General features: G+C 35.0%; 1 protein-coding gene across 1 annotated transcript in view; it reads right to left on the bottom strand.

The window, feature by feature from the left end:
• ABCA3_16 (ATP-binding cassette sub- A member 3) overlaps nt 1-18,135 on the bottom strand; it is a 51,082-nt gene that overhangs the window by 18,343 nt on the left and 14,604 nt on the right. Inside the window, exons 7-14 of the mRNA XM_051218744.1 lie at nt 16,774-16,928; nt 15,723-15,878; nt 13,856-14,066; nt 12,787-13,036; nt 10,278-10,372; nt 7,963-8,342; nt 5,946-6,155; nt 4,491-4,752 (exon numbers count right to left, since the gene is read on the bottom strand). Of these exons, the coding sequence (XP_051071355.1) occupies nt 4,491-4,752; nt 5,946-6,155; nt 7,963-8,342; nt 10,278-10,372; nt 12,787-13,036; nt 13,856-14,066; nt 15,723-15,878; nt 16,774-16,928 (1,719 nt within the window). The remainder of the gene's footprint in view (nt 1-4,490; nt 4,753-5,945; nt 6,156-7,962; nt 8,343-10,277; nt 10,373-12,786; nt 13,037-13,855; nt 14,067-15,722; nt 15,879-16,773; nt 16,929-18,135) is intronic.

The raw sequence follows: 18,135 nt of genomic DNA, 5'->3' as shown, positions 1-18,135 counted from the left end.
TATTCTTCTTATAAAGTCCCTAGGTGTTGGCTTTCGGAGTATATTCATTTTCAATCAATTACTGTTTCCTTTTAACCAAACGGTCAAAAAATGATAGTTTGAGGTCAGCGAATTCGGATTTTTTAGTGAACTTGATGTCATCAGATATGCTGTTGATGCTTTTAAACATTTCAACTAATTCACCTCGTTTTATAATGGTAAAGGTGTCATCTGCGTATCCTAATTATATTTTAAGTTAATGGGGACCCTGAGCTTCATCCTGTTTTCAGTGAATGAATGCATGAACAAGTACGCGACAATCGGGGAAACCAGTGATCGCTTAGCCCTACCTTTTGTTTGTCTCTATAGGTCTGTTCGGATTCTGAATAAAGTGGAATGTATGCGTAAATCCAAAGCTTTAGTAATATCAAAGAGACCTAATGAGCATCGATGCATTGAATCGGTGTCAGAATCTAAATAATTATGTGCAATATTTATTCCTCTCTTAATAGTAACACCAAATAATAAAGAACAAACACCAAAACTTACTATTGATTCGTCCTTTTTCATAGTGATAAATCGTTGTAAAATCCAACGATTATATATCAGTTAGCTAGTGTGAGAGCTATACCGTTTGAATGGATAAATTCTTAGAAATAACAACACGAATGAAATGTGAGTGAGCTAAACAATGCCGAAGATACAATTAAGTATGCTAATTGATGATATCAGTGTCTTGAATATCAAATAAAATAAAACGGAGGTTAACAATAAATTTCACAGATTGAAATCATGAGTCAATTGAAGCTAGACCACCATGGAAAACCTGGAAGCACTGGACGGCCGTTTCGTCCTAGTACGGGACGCCTCAGCAGTGCGGACCCACGATCCCGCACCCCGCGGGATTCAAACCCAGGATCTACTGGTTTCGCGCCCGAGCACTTAGCCGGCATCCAACGGTGTTAATGTCTAACTTCAACCAATCCACGAAGTTGCGCCACTGTACACCATTGTCTTCAGTGAGCTGATACCTCACGTCCATTTTTGTATTTTTTTTTCGAGTGAAAATTTTTTTCATCCCTTTTGGAAAAATATTTCATCCCCATCTACCAATAATTTTCATTCTGTTTCGTCCAATCAAATAGCTAGTTTTTAGTCTATTATAATTGGTCGTTTATTTCTTACATTCGCCTATCGTAACAAAACACTGAAACATTCTGAATAACTTTTGCATGTACTATTGTTAGACAGATGAATGTTCATTAGATGAAATTTCCTATACGAAATCGTTTACTTAAACCGTATATTTGATAAAGTTTAAAAAGCATTTACGAATACGTGGGCGATAATCACATAATAATTATTAATCTTAAATGAATTTTGAGGGATTGATCACTTGACCTTCGCTATGGAAATAAGGAATTGAAACAAAAGAATTTAAATCAAATTGTGGGTGGCCCTGAAAAGGGCCTTTACTGGTTCTCTTAACACTTCCGAATTTCATGAACAAAAAAGTTGCTATGACTCCGTTATAACGCCGCACATGGGACAGTAGATTCCATGGGCAAGTGGTGATGAGTCGTAGGCACAAAATAAATGAAACATTGCATCGCATCGACGAAAAATTCAGGTACTTCCATCAACAGTTTTATGTGGCGGTTGAGCAAGATGACAAATATCACACAGTCTGTTGTCATACGCGTTTTCGTCATTGTCGTCGTCTAGCTCAGTGAACTCCTCTGAGTTAATCGAAACAATTTCTTCCTCGTCGTTGCTTAACGTTGCATCCATATCGACGTTACGTTGAGAGCTGGTAACTGCTGTCTGATGGATCAACGACATTTTAACATTAGTGGAAGTAGAGGTTTCGATCTGAAACTCTGTAACAGCAGGTAAGGTCGATGGCGGAGGTATCCTACCGTAAACAACTTGATATACATTGTGATACACGATAGAACATTGCTCTTCGGACATACGCCTAAGGCATACAACGATTTTCTTACACTTGCCTGTCCTATTTGAATAGGGAAGTAATTGTCAATCGCAACACTGGTGATGTAGCCGTCCGATTGCAACCATTTATCACTAATTAAATGAGGGTTCACTTCAGTATTACTGCGGATGAAGTAGTCTGAAATATGACGACATGGTATTCGGTTTTCAATGTAAAGATCACATGAAAAATTGAGTGGATTACTGGAGACTGTATAAGTGCCTGTAGCATCAACAGCCGTGGACAAGTCCACGGACATTACGACCTCAGTTATAGGAGTGCGCAAGTGCCGCTGCAGTAGTTAACATGCAGCTGGCGTAAGTCTTTCCTGAAGACGACATATCACTGGCTCCCGACCGATTGTTGTTTTATTACGACAATCATTGTAAAATGTGATCGATAGACGAACCCACCAATAATACAGGGAAACGCCCACCACCACATTAACTCCTTTTGACCTTGTACGACTGTATCTCTTTATTAACCAATCACAGTTTAATGTTCATTGTAAAACAATATTTGCTTGTTGACTCATTTTTCCTATCCTCTGGCTACTGTTCGGTATGTTATTTGTCTCTGTTTTTCCCTGTATTAATAGACCGTACTGTTTGTTTGTACACTAACGATGTTAATTTATGTTTTAGAAACAGATAAAGTTTATCTAGCCAAATAGCTTGCTTGTTCTGACTTTGGCCAAACCAAGACTCTGTATTCGACGGTCTAGAGAATAGCTCAGAATTAAACCTGTAGGAAATTGCTCCCTACAATCATAATAGTACTTCTCGAATCGCGCATCCATCCAATATCCAGTGCGAAGCACACTGAATATTGATCTCAACACGAGTGTTCTTCTGTTCAGTTTATGCAATTTAAGAATCCGATGAGTTGTCTCAACGAAATTTGTATTACTTGGTCGAAAAGCATTTGACCACTTGTGCTTTTTAGGCAAAAAGTGATCTCCCACATGTCGGTAAAAATTTCCGTGTGATACTTTAATTAATGGAAGATAACTATGGAAACTACGAAAGACTGTAATGCATATTTTTATTTACCTTTCGACATTTCTAGTGAACATCAGACGGAAGAAAATTTGTAGTTTCTGCTCGTAGCCTCTACAATGACGGTTAATGGCTTAATGTTAAGCAACGAAAAACTTACCCTCCTTACCACATTACGAATCAGGTGTAAGCGACACAAAATGTGGTGGTAATTGGGATACACCTGCATAATGGCAGCAGCTATTGCAGGTGAATCATCTGTCACAATGCCTACCACCTCTCGATTGTTAGTCGATCGGCAGAAGAACGACAGGAATTGAGCAAGTAAACTAGGTGTTTCGCAACTTATGAATACAATACAAACAGGTATTGTCATGAAATTCATATCAAGTGCTACAACCTGATACAAATATAAGTTTTCCTTATTGGTTTTGTAGGTCCCATCAAAACCAAAAACATCAAAAAATCGAGTTGATAAATTCATTTGATCTGCTGTTGTGAAGAAGAAATACAACAAACAATTATCCCCATCTAAGTCGTATTCATAAAGGCCACCATGCGACATGGTGTGATCTTTCAGTTTGGAGTAATCACCTAACGTTTACAATTTAAATAGGTACATTGCTCACCAGGGAGGTTGGCTTGTGAGAACACTTTGTGGCGCATATTAAAAATATCTTGAGCATTAATGCGCTTTCTATAAGATTGGTAAACAAAGTGCATAATATTAAATGCTGCTGTCCCAGATATCAAAAGTGGTTTCACTGTTTCAAATTCCACCTCCGTTAACCTGCGCATCCAAGAATTACTTTGGTACCTTAGGGAATTGCACTCGTGATTGTGATGTAAATTCCCACGGACAACAGTCCAGTAACCTTCAATAAACTTACAAAAGATGAAGGAAGGACATTGAGTGTTCACGGTAGTCCTTAATGAAAAATTATAATAACACTAATCAAATCACCTCGTTCGTCTACTCGGCTGTGAGGAACCGCTAGGTGTTCTACGGCCATTTCTCCAACATACGAATCTAATATATGGCTTCCGATCTCTATGGAAATGAGAATCCCTCACCACATAATGGCAGTACGTAGCTCTTTTATAAGTTCTAATGGCGCTCTTCAACGCTTCAAGAGATTGGAACGCCACGAGATACAATGTGCTCAAGAACAGGTTATCGGTTTCTGTGACAACGTGAGGAACGACCGAGTTTGTGCTTTACATGTTACTACCGTTCATAATTGGAAGAAAGTGTGCTCTGTCATCAAGTCCGGACGTTTTATATCGATTTTAAGAAATAAACGACCAATTATAATGGACTAGAAACTAGCTATTTGATTGGACGAAACACAATGAAAATTATTGATAGATGGGGATGAAATATTTTTCCAAAAGGGATGAAAAAAATTTTCACTCGAAAAAAAAATACAAAAATTGCCGTGCATTTAATGTTAAATTGTGGAAATAAGGGTTTTCAATAGTAAGGAGAAAGGGGTGGCGACAAAACAGATTTTGCTTACCTAATTTTACTCCAGAAACAAATTGCAAATGCTTCGCCTTAGTCACAGTTTCATAAACTGGAAAGAAACCAAAACAAGAGGCCAAATAGGACGCAGCGAATAGAATATTGGACGCTAATGGAAAGCCTGCTACTACAACGCGCATAAGACCTTCGATTTCATCAATCTGTTTGGCACGTTCCTCTTTGGTTTCAGGCAGAGGTTGATTAGATACATAAATTTGTGGCGGACTGTTTTTAGTAGTTAGACCAGGGCATATTGTCTGAAAACAAAAAAATACCAAATGGTTAGTAAGCACCAGGCAAAGGCAAACGATAATTTCAGTAATCTGGTTACAGTGAAATGACTCATGTGATTGACTAATAATTTCCGAAGTACGAACACTGACAGAGGTTTTGCTTTTTGAGAGCTGAATAAAACCTGTATTGGATTGTCAGGATGAGTTTTTTAAAATATTTGAATCTGATTTCAAAAATGCATCAATGTTATTGCTTTCATATTAAGGAAAATGTAGTTGAAGTCTAAATACTCAAAAAACCACTTATCAATATGCTTGAATGAACCATTTCGATTTACGTTGTCCCCTTAACTAATTTCTCAAAAGAAGCAATACTTAAATTCAATTTTAGCGCAACTACGCAGGTTAATACTTTAATGACCAAGCCGAAGCGATTTTTTGGAGCATTTTAACGACATCCAAAATCAAAGGAATATATTACAAATTATAAAGTGTTATCAAATATCTATTTTATTCCATCGGGCGTACGTTAGCTTCTGTACTATTAATTTTATTTTTTTTTGCCACATAACGTGGTAACCACTTTAAATTTAGCGAGTATTCTTTAATGTAATACATTTCACATGAAACTATGTGCTTATGTTGACTTATTACGTTACGGAACAAACAAGGACTCGGAAAGAACTATGTTTTCTACCATTGAGTCGGAATCTAACATTTAAAATTTCCAAACTCAATCAATTTACGACGGTATGGTGAAATCTTTCCTTTGATTATGGGTGAACTTCATCGGTGACGACTTCCACTAGAACTTCGGGAATTCACCTATTGACATTACCAAGGAGACAACTAGAAACATCGAGTCATTTTCGATACTCTGGGCATAGAAGTTGGAATACGGGGATTCTACTTTCTTATTTGGTGAATTTAGAATGATTTAATGCAAATACGAAATAATTTGCTTATAAGAACGATGTACATCAGTGGACAGTGAGTCATAAAAAGATAACGATATACTGCAGTTTGAACAAGATTAGGACACATTGAGATCTGATCAGACATGGAGCACTGAGGTGAAGTTACTTTGTGTAAAATAATGTAAGCCAGTAGAACCAAGATCTGTTCTTACTTAATTTGTCATAATTTTATGATAATAATATATTCAAAAGTCTCCAGAAGCAAATATTTTTATACATATATATATTCTTGAAAATCACCTGATTAACTGAAGTTAGGTACTGTAAAAATCCGTTCACGACTGCATTCAAAGAAATTGGAGCAGCATGAAATGATTCACCTTGAAAGTAAGCACGTAATGAAATGATTTGGTCTTTGAGAGTTGATTTTGTATCAACCACTAGCCCGATAATTGATTTGAGACGGAAGTAAAACAAGTGAGGAATGGCTATTTGTTTTAGTAGATGATCCTGGTTAACAGATGGATAGAAGTGACTAAAATTTTAACTGAGAAATCTGTTTGTACTTCATTCAAAAAACAAAAAAGCATTTCGATTAGTCATTAATATTTACAGAACCCAGAAGCAATAGAGAGGATATAAAATTACGATTCCATAATGTTTAAAATCAATGGATTCATCTAGTTGAATCGTATCCTATCGCGCATCAGTGTTTCAATCAGCCATGTGTAACGTAGAACTTGATTCCTCTGTAAATAGGTCCAAGTTGTCACAACTCGTTAGCACAGCGAGATGAAATTGTCAAAACAAATCCCAGAGTAGCAACGGTATTAGCGATAGTAGAAAAGGTAACACATAGAAGATAAGATTCCAGAAAAGAACATGAATTCGTAGAATGGTGATAAAAAAACATTTTACGAGATACTCTGGATCTAGGTACGTGTTTCAGTTCAAGAATAAAAGTAGTTATGAACTGATGTGTTGGTTTGGCAGCCCCTAGTATATTTCCGACTTATTACACCAGACAACACCTGTCAAGGTAGTTGGTGGATGGGAATATGTGATACATTTACAATGTCAATCAATTGATTCCCCATTCTTACCTGATATTTTGTGTTTAGTCTCAGAATTGCTAACTAAATGGTACCTAAATACATGAGCAATGCTTCGAAGACATCTATGATCGGATACTAGTGCCTGCGAACATCCTCTATTTTGAAGGTAACGTTCCACAGCCATAGAGTAGAACAAGGCGAAATGCTACATAGTATACTCGTTCTTTAGTTGGCGAAAACCAACCGAGCTTTCTGAATTCGTATCGAGATTTCGTCAGACATCAACCCACCAGGGCTGATGTGACTTTCAAGATAAGTAAAGTGATCGACATGTTAAAATACTTCACTCCCTAACATTGGTTTAGGTGTTGACGTGGGTCAATCCTAAAGCAACATTTTGGATTTATAGGGAGAGAAACATAATTCAAGCATGCTTGGATTGTTGCTTAGGACGATCATAAGATTCTGCATTTGGTCATCATCTGCACCAAATCGGATTATGTCACTTGGATATTCTAAGTCGATAAGTGAGTCTCTTGATAGATCAATTCCTGAAATCAGACTATGAGAGCATTATTTCTACAAGGATGCCTATGACGAAGCTAAATAAAAATAGAGAAAGCGAGTGACCGTGGTGAACACCACGTATTGACATGGGTTGGGCCAACAGAACAAGGTGTTGGTCAATTTTAGAGAAATTCTAATAGCTCACTTATTTCTGGAGCACGTGCTGATGAAGTTGTTAAGATCTCATTCTGAAATACAAATATTCTCCACTATCTCAATAGAGAAACTTGAACGTTTTGACGAATAGCACTCGAAGCGATCAATTGGAATGATCATGTACCATAGGATCTGTTCTGGCCAAAAGTGTTTGATCAAAGAACTTTAACTCAATTGATGGTATGAGCACCTGTAGCTCAGCTAAGAAAGACTAACTTCAACCACATGATTTAAGACACCATAAATCCCCTAAAACCAAGGAGCACTGAAGAACAATTGGCGAAACATCTCTTTTAGGATTATTTAAAACGTTCTAACGATTTATTGAACAAAATACAAATTATATGGATGTTCTACTGAATAAGATAGCTAACAAGAGAAAGAAGAAGAAGAAGACAAACATATTTGAGTTGAACAGATTAATAAAAGTTAAATTTACAATCATAATTGATAATAACAGTAGTTACTAAGATCACAAAAAAGCTTGTGGTAATGCCAACAAACTAGAATCATACGAAAGTAACACTTCGGACACTCACTTCATAACTTCCTGTGGATGTATTGAATTCAATTGGCGTAACTTGCTTATTATCAAACTGCCGCATATAGGACTGAATAAACTTATCAGTGTTTTGACGTTTTTCCCAACCCTCAGCTTCATTGCTTAATGTAAGTAACAAATCTTTACCATAAGGCTTTAATAACAAGTCCAAACGTGGATCGAGTGAATTGTTTTTATTTAGTAAATGATGAAATATGAATAAAGCGATCAAGGTGAACGCAATGGGTACAATAATTTGACTGAGAACGAATATTAAATTGCGTTTTGTGAATATGTAACGCTTGATCATTAAAGCACAAAATTGTTGGCGGTAGAATAAAAAGCCCTGATTGCGTAGTTGTTTATGACCGACTTTAGCTGCACAAAAAAAAGATACATAAGGGGAGAGACGATTAAGTGAAACAAATAGATCAAGCTAATAGGTAAGTTTGTTTAAGTTTTGGTAATTATTTGAATTGGTGATAAGTTGTCATGTATACATTTAATCATTATAAGTGGAAAAAAGTCCATCTGTACTTTGCAATGACAAAACAATCTTTTTCAACGTAAACGTGACAACTTAGTGGAAAATTTCTCTCCAATTTACAAAATATTCTATGCTTAAAAAAGTAAGCTATATGGTCGATAATATATGTATGAATCTGGAATGTTTAAAGAATAATCTATACACTTAAATCACTATTACCAGTTGAGATGATAGTAATTGGAGAAAAAAACCTTAGAAATTATTCGATGAAAAATGGGAGAGAAAATGGGCTACAAATGTCAGATGTGAACCGTCATAACAGTAAGACAAACGGACATCCTTTAAGGTCAATATCCTTGTGAGTATGAATGTAATATGTAGCGGGATTTTATAAATCGATGACCCAACTAGCTGTCAGTTAACTGAAATAAAATGATCTGCTTTATTGCGCTACCTTAACTTTAACTAAATGAACGAGTCACATCATTACATCAATGTAAACTGTATATAATGATCAGCACCTTTGGAATGATGTAATTCCTCACGTTTTGTATCAAGTAAATTTCAGTCATTGACGTTGTGCTTTTACTTATTTGATCGATGGAATGAGAATCATGGTTAGCAAGTTTTCGTAGTACTGGTGGGTGATTTTAAATTTATTTGACTGTGATGGGATAAGCTTAGTGAGTTATTTATATAGATGTTGATGATATTGTATACGTCTTAAATTCAGTTAAAAGTTTAAATTAAGACTCCAGTTCCGTCAATGATCTTATCAGCATGAGATTGTAGAAATTGTTGAATTCCATTGAAATAACGAACAGAACAAAGTTAGAAAATCAGTTTATCAATGGCTATCTAACTTTGATCGGTTTGTGATTTCAATAATGATTTTGTGTTTTATGTATCATATTCATTTTATTTATTTATTCGGACAAATAAAAAGGGGCACCGAATATATATGCGCCACACAAGTCACTTGATTTGTGTGGGAGTTGTGATAATATTTGGTGCCCAGACACAGGCGAGTGTTTTACTTAGGGAGCCACACCAGGAGCCTTCGATCTAAAGGTTTAATCTACTAGGAAGTAGAGCAACGTTAGGAGATGCAGTCCCATGGTAGCCGGTTCATACGCCATTTGTTCCTTCATGATCCTGGAGCCCATGTGCACCATAGGTTTGGAATCAGGGTTTTCCAACTCTCCTAGGTGGACCCTCCGTGACCACCAACCCGATTAAAGCACCGGACATTCGCTTTTCTTCGTCTGAATTTCGTAAACGGGACTTCCTTGGCAGTGGTTGTATGCACGTGGCCATGTGAGTATTTCGAGAGGGAGAGTCGACTCTCCCCACCCTCGGCCATACCAGAGCATTCAAGGGCCATATTCATCTATTCGTTGATGATTGTAAAGACTGGGATGAAAGTTAAAATTCAAGGCTATTACTTCAAAATATAAATGAGTAGAAGATATATTTTATACATAGCGTTTTTTAGACAAAAGCAGAACATCCTACATTTTGAAAAACAATGGAGTGTTGTTAGTTAGTGTATGTTTGATTCCTAATCACTAAGCTTTCATACTACTATTTAGTATTCTGACAAAAAACCGTTTTGAATATATGACGGATTAACGTGTGACAAGTTGTGAGTGTAAATAGTATCGCTTTCAATTACACTTTATTTCACTTTAGGTCAAATTTGAATCGGTGGTAGTAGTCAAACATTTGATTTGTGGATGTCTTGTATAGTAGACGAAAGCATATCATTCATTTCAAAATAGAATACTTGTAACCGTACACGAATACAAATTTCTAGAATAACTAACTTTCTGGTGTACATCGGCTTTGTTCAGTTGTTTTGCATCTTCTCTCACGAGTTTCACGACTGCAACAACTGACTATATTCGTCTGCTTACTAACTCTGAAAGAAAATAAACAAATAGAAAAATGCTACAAACACTTTGATATTACTTTTTTCATAATAATTAATTTAGCAATCATGATAATGTATACGTATTTCGTGTACATTTTGTTGTGAAAAATCAGGATTCAACAAAACCTTAGAGTAAGACGAGCAAATATTTGATAAGGAGGTATTATTAAGACAATTATTATTACAAAAACAACAATCTCTTTTTAGTACAGTGATATATCAAGGAACGGTGGGACCATCGTTAATTTTATATCATTAGGTTGAACTAGACATTCATTATTTTTAATGTCCAGTCTTTACTTCAATAAATGTGGAATACATCTGTATATAAAACTTAGGAACGAGTGGAAATGTCAACTACCTCGATTGATACAACTTCACGATCTCACTGACTGATAATAATATGGTTTCGCATACTACACGGGAGTCCCTCACAAATTGCTCTACGATTGCAAAATATGGTCAATGAGAGTAGATTATTATTTTGTTTCAGGTGTCCTTAAGTTATGGAGTCACCAAGTGATTAATGGTAAGGTAAAGGGTAGAATACAGAGTAAGAATAACAACATGACTGGTGGGACAATAAACCTTCATTAGCTGAGGCAGTCGTGCTAAGATGTTTGGTTATAATCTTTTCTTATTATTGGAGGTTAACTGCTACGTGTAAAAATAACAGCGATGACTGTTTTCAAATTCATATTTCCGCACTCAGGTTCGTTGTCATTTTATTGGTTGTTGTCACTTCTCGTTTTGTAATTTTACGTGTCTCAGATTCATGTTTATTGCGATTTATACACTTCTGTTCTAATTCACGTTTGATTTATTAAGCATCAAACTTTTATTGGTTTTCTGACTTCTCTTTGCCTTCTGCTGAATCGGAGATCGTTGTTGAACCATTGTGTGTCAAATATGCGGTTCACCAAGTTTTCACAGATCCAAATGTTCGTAGTTAGAGATTACTGTAAGGGATCGCAAAACATAACGGATTAGGTGTTATACATTTCTATCCACTTCGTGCCTTAAAGTGTAATGCTGGTTCACAGGGTAGATCAGCGAAAAGCGATAGGTGAGCAGGTCAAGATATGGAATCAATTGCTGTTTACCTAAGATGTATCGGGAAAGATAATTCTTGCTTCGGGGCCATAAAGTAATTGTAATTTATGATGACTCAAAATCGGTTGGAGTGCTCCAGCAGCAATCATTATTTATCTTCCCCTGAATATCTAGTGTCATTCTTACATTCTTTTACTTATTATGGTTTTTGTTCAATATTAATTCCGTTTTTCCTAATCAATGTGATAATCACTAAGTGTATTTGTTTTCTCGTATATTTTATTCTGTATAATATACGATATTCTTATATTAGAAATTGACATGAACTATGCTTAGTATGACATGTAGAATGAGAAGTGTTTTTCATACACGTGATTTCACCCTAATTATTAATCAAAATGGGTGTACATTCAATATATAAATGAGTGTACTTTTGACTAGAGTCGTAGACGTTGTCGTGTTTTGGGGTTAATAAATCATCACTTGTATCAGTCTTTGTGTTCTTACTTTCACGTCGTGGGAATTGCAGTGGTTCCTCGCTTCACAAGAATAAGTGATAAGTGATTCTGACATAATAATCAGATATAAAAATTAGCGTTCAATCGAGAAGTCATATCAATTTCCTTCATCACTCTGTTCATATGGGATACGTAAACTTGAACTGATACACTTTTCGCATCAGGTCGTACACTAACTATAACCAACTGGCTGATAAGGCTTTGTTATTTAGCAGTCTGACAATTAGTGTAATCAACCTATTATACGGATATTATCAGAAAAAGTGACGATTTAAATGAATAAGTAACTAAAAAGGCTTCTACTGTCTCACTTTCTGCTTACATTACATGTGTCTGCAGGCAGTATAAAAGGACACAGTAAACAGTTCATAGCTTAGTTGATTAAATAAATGGTTGTTTAATATTTATTGTAGATTAAAAATATGATAAGTATAGGAAGGGATAAAACTATCGGTAAACACATTGATGACATGTATCGAGATTGTCTTATCGACTTCCCTTTATGTGATTGTCTACATAGGATGATATTTGGGAGAACTACAATATCATCTGACGGCTAATGTAAGTGTGGATGCCTGGAATGTTTTTTTTGGTCTGCATACGATGGAACGAGGTAAGTCTGTTCGCTAATATATGAAATAATTTCCAAATGGTTTCAGAATTCCAGCTATAAGAGTGACATATGTTTTTCACAGGGTAAAACTATTCATTTTCCAACTTTGAATGAATTCGACGGAGAGTTCTTGAAGTGGAGTTAACCTATACTATTTTACAAAATGTGATGGGTTAACAAGGAAACAGTAACAATAGACTACAAGTAAAACCACATACTGAAAGAATACTTCTTCCATTGTTGTGACAGATACACCAAAACTTGAAATGCCCAAACTAATTTTATTTGACTCCAGATCCTCAAATAAATTTCCAAATTTATCTATTGATTCTAATGGTAGCAGTATGCGGATCTCTTCACCATAATCACTGCGTGTAAATGCATTAGGGATGTGATGTTTAACTTGTTTTAATACATAATCAGATGGACAACTGGATTGTTTGACGATAGATAGTAAGTAACCGGCACCTGAAAAGTGATAAAACTCAAAGTAAAAAGTGTTCATCACTATCGGGATATTTACTATAAATTGGTAGTGTATTTTACGTTTATTTCGAAATACTTAGTTTTTAATATGTTTATCCCACACAAGTTCATTTACTCGAGTTTCAACAACGCTTTCCCATGTGAGGGCTACTGATACTGGTTGTTTAAGCCGATGTAAGCTTTACGGGGTAAAAAAACTGAAATTTATTAACTGAAAGCCGAGTATTTTGATTATTAAGGTAAAAATATATGAAACAAAGAAAAACAAATAGACAGGTTCGAAAAATAACTCCCATACAATAAAAGTTACAGTTAAGAAGTAAAATTAACTTGAAATGTTAAATGTTATGGCAATCCAACAAGTTTTGATAAATCACCTGGTAAATCTATAGTTTTATCAAACAGCAGTAAACCGTTGACAAAAAAATGCATTGAGTGAGATTACTAAGTGTAAGAAATGTGTTTTGCATTCTACTCATAGCCATCAGGAACCTATTTGTAAGTTCCAACGCAAGCCACTCCGAATTACGATCCAACAAGGTTGTTCCGCATTGAGCCAGCAACTTAGACGTCAATTGGTGATATAACACTACTCATTATTTAATGCCATATATGTTAGAGTTTTTGAAGGATTCGTGATAGAACTTAGAAGGTGATTTTTCAGATGCTTTAGTGGATTCTCACAGCTATATTTAATTAGTTACGATGAACATATTGACTGACTGTTCTCAACACCTAGGGGTGATAATATTTACCATAAAAAAGAAAGTCAAAAAGGAATGGCAATGTGATCTAATATACCATATTTTGCTTTCAAGAACAATGGTGATCCACAACACTTGAGTTCACCGCCAGCCATGATTGCGATACGGTCACCTAAATGGTCAGCTTCATCCATATAGTGTGTAGTAACTAGGATTGTTTTCTGTTGACGCTCAGCTTGCAGCATATCCCACACTTGACGACGTGCATCAGGATCCAATCCTGAGGTAGGTTCGTCTAATATAAGAACCTACAAAGAAGAAAATAGCAATGGCTATGACTAATTATATGGTAAAATCGAGAACTAGTCCATCTTTTATGTAATGCTGATAAGAATTACTTTTAAAAGGATTGATATTTTACATGCAAAGACTTAATCTCATAGTGTTTTGATTTGAAGAGACATATTTTAAGGAAATGTAAAACATGAATAACGTATTAGTGAATAAATAATGTACTAACACTTATGGCTACAACAAAAGAAATTAATGCAACGAAGCACCAAGAAACGCTTCAGTAGCCTGTATGGTATTCAACAGTTAGGAAGTAATCATAAACATATTCAAATTTAAAAAGCCTCTCATTAGATGGCGGATAAACGAGACAATCCCCGTGGAATTCCCATAGAACCATTTTCAGATTGCTATCAAAGACTAATTTAAGATGTAATTGGAAAGTCGAATAACGCTGATGGTTTGTAATGATAAAATGAGTCGATCATATTTCATTACAATGGTTGAGGTGATTTTCAATAAAGATATCAAAACCACAATAAACTTTTAGCAAACAAGGTCACCAATATGGACTAATCTAATACTTGTGAAAATTTCTTAGGTCCATGTTCTACATTAAAAGATGATAAACTTGTCCGGAATGACAGTGAGAGCTCGGAGAACCTAACATGGACAAATGTATTCAATAACTTGAATTATAGAAGGTATGTTCCTGGTTAGGTGATGAATGAAGCTTTCAATGTTTTTGGTTAAACTCACACTGCATTTTCTTGATCATTTAGGCCAACGACTGAACGATGAATTATAATATTTCAACACTTGTTCCTTACTGCTATAGAAACAAAAATGTTTATTATTACCATAATACTAAGGATCACTAGAGATAAAAGTTAGAATTATACCTGCGGCAGTTTTATTCCCACCTTAACCGGAGTATTTCAGAAAACTTGTTTGACGAAACCGGAATACAGGAGATGAATTGATTCTTCACATTTTCTCATTAGATAATCTTTTTGTACCATGCATTGGATCAATACATTTAACCTCTAATTTTCGATTAATTATGATAAACTATTTTGAGAAACTAGTTATACAGTTGATTGAATCTCAAATGGCTAGTGAGTTAATACGTCGATGAACTATTTTCCCTTATCCATATATTTTAAGGGTAAAGCGATAAAATTAGTATTTTCTAGCCAAATTATTCAACATTATATGTTGTGTACTGTCATTGGTCGAATACGCAAGAATAAACAAATACTATGATGAAAAAAATCCAAATATGTTTAGATGATGAACCATTTACTAATGATCTGTTTAATGGAGATTGTTTCAATTTGTGGATAATATTCGTCTTGGAATGATATCAGTTAGGGTGCTACCGAAAACCAGGAGGAGCTGAGCTGCTGGTCTGTCCTAATATGGGACTTATCATTAGTGTGTACTCACGAACTGAATCAATGAAATTCAGGTTTTCTTGAAAGCTCCCAGCCCTTGGAATATTGAGCTTATGATCCAACAGTCCACATTTTATTTAGTCGACAATATCGAAAATACGAAGTACAAATATACTATATTTATTACGACATAATAGCTCATAAAGTACACTGTTTCTAATATGTAAGTGATTCTCAGAAAAAATAAACTGAAATAACAAATTGTATACTATTTACTTTAGAATCACCTATTAGGGCCATTCCAATAGATAGTCTCCGTTTCATTCCACCAGACAATGTTTTTGTGTACTCACTCTTTTTGTCACGCAAATAAATCTTTCTCAAAGTTCTTTCCACTTGTTGTTCGACAGTGGAATTATCACAGCCTCTGAGCTATAAGAGGAATAAAAAAGAACAAATAAAATTAATGGAAGCATTAATGATATAAAACTCACTGTTTCAGTGCTTACAGTATAGAAAAAGCAGCTATACGTCAACTTGTGAGCTATGTTAACAATCCAAGGGAAAAATGGATTTGGCCGGATTTATGTAGTCTTATTTGAACAATGTGCCGATTCACACTGTTTTGGTTGGATAACAGACACTTTGTATCGGATTATTCAGCCTTCTGTCAAGTGAAATTTGATTAACATTAACTATATATATACCCAGATCCATAAAAATGAATAACAATAGAGTTGCCTTAAAAAATAAGAAAACTAAATTTTCCAAACGATTACGAACATCAAATAGTAAATAATTTAGTATCATTTGTTCACTTGACCACCCTTTATCCTAATCGTGATCAAGCCATCAATGCAAGTTGAGATATACAGTAAAAATAAGTACAAACATACTCCAACTATCCGAACTTATTCAAACTGGAAAGTAATTAAACTTTCCTTTCTATTCCAAATCTTACCTGTGATGTGATCATCATCTGCTTATCCAAGAACAACACTACAAAATTAACAGCATTTGAATCTCCTAACATTATGGATCAAAACTGTAGGGTTTTATACATGAAAACTGACAATGTACAGATAGTTGATAAACCATCAGTAGCGACATCAAATTATCGATGAAACAGAAATGCAGTAAAAATCGAAACATACGCCAGACAACTAAGTTATGATCGAAAATTAGTTAAGTTAATAAAAATGTGGTCAGAAAACAGGTGGACTGAAAGTATTATTGATATCTACAACTCCAAGCACAAAAAAGTATTGAAGTATAGAAGGAAAAATATCATAGTGATAGGTACTTTTACTCAAATAAAACCACTTACGTGAGCAGACAGATAAAGATGTTCTTCAACAGTTAATGTGTCGTATAAAACGTCGTGTTGTGAACAAAAACCAAGATTTCCATGAATACCTTCTATATTATTACGAATATCATGACCATATATATAAGCTGTACCAGAAGTGGGTGGATATAAACCTGTATGATATACAAGAACATAATTACGATTAAAAAAAGCATTTGCCTAAATAGCTGTTCAAGCTGTTAGTCGATGAAACCTAAACAATCACAATCACTGTCTAAATCTAAATTAACAAATCTTTAAATATAAAAAATTTTCACAACAGGTTGACAAACAACTTGTAAGACATGCATACAAACACTTAAGGTAGAATGAGGGAATATAATAGGCACACATTATTACTAAACTTAATCACAGAGAAAACGTCGTTCTATGTGATAATATACACATTGCTCATAGTGCAATGAACCACTTTACAACTAACATCTTTAAGTGATTTGCTTTACATATAAAGAAAGTATACACTAAATCATCAACGCTGTGTATAACGCATTAATGGGAATTAATATAATAAACACCAGTCTTTTGTGCTGGCTTATGATTACCTCTGTAGGACTGGTAACACGGTAACAATATATCAGAAAACATCTTAAGGTTTGATGGTGTTTCGCCATAGTGGGGACGATTTAACAATAAGTGGGATAGCTGTAAAACATTGCTTTCCATAAACAGGGCAAATTTAACATACGCCAAACGGACAGTTTATTGGCCTTGGGTTTCGTTGAAAAATGCAGAATAGAATTAAGTGATACATTCTTTCTGATCTGTTGGTGTCTTCTGATTCTTGAGATGTGGTGCAGAAGGTTATGCTGTATGTGGACACGATGTGCTATGATATATAGCTTAGAATCGAAACTTATGTCGGTCGTATTGCACTTCTGTACTTGAACGAAAGGCAATGACAGCTTTTCTGTTTTTGATTTTTTTGTAATTGATTTTTAATGAAATCTTGGTATAGACGCAAAACACTCATTTTTATTTTGTTAAGCAATCTTTAGTGTAAATGGGATATGAATGTTGATTAAAGATCTAGTATATTGTGCACCAATTGTCTATGGCCGATTACACGACGGTGAAACACAATAACTGAAACCTATCGTTAACTTTGAAGAATCACTTTTATGAGATGGAATTACCAAATGAGAGATGATGATATTGGACTTACGTGAATAGGATATACTCGTCGACAGTGATGTGAACATCTAATGACTGGGATGGCTGAGAGATGCATCACATATGCCTAGATTCCATATTTCAGATCTTACAATAGTAATAGTAAAAAACATATTGGGAACCTCGGCCTTGTTCTCCCTCTTTTTGTAG

This window comes from Schistosoma haematobium, chromosome ZW (assembly GCF_000699445.3).
Source record: "Schistosoma haematobium chromosome ZW, whole genome shotgun sequence".
NCBI classification, from domain to species: Eukaryota; Metazoa; Platyhelminthes; class Trematoda; order Strigeidida; family Schistosomatidae; genus Schistosoma; species Schistosoma haematobium.
This window is presented reverse-complemented; position numbering and strand designations above follow the sequence as displayed.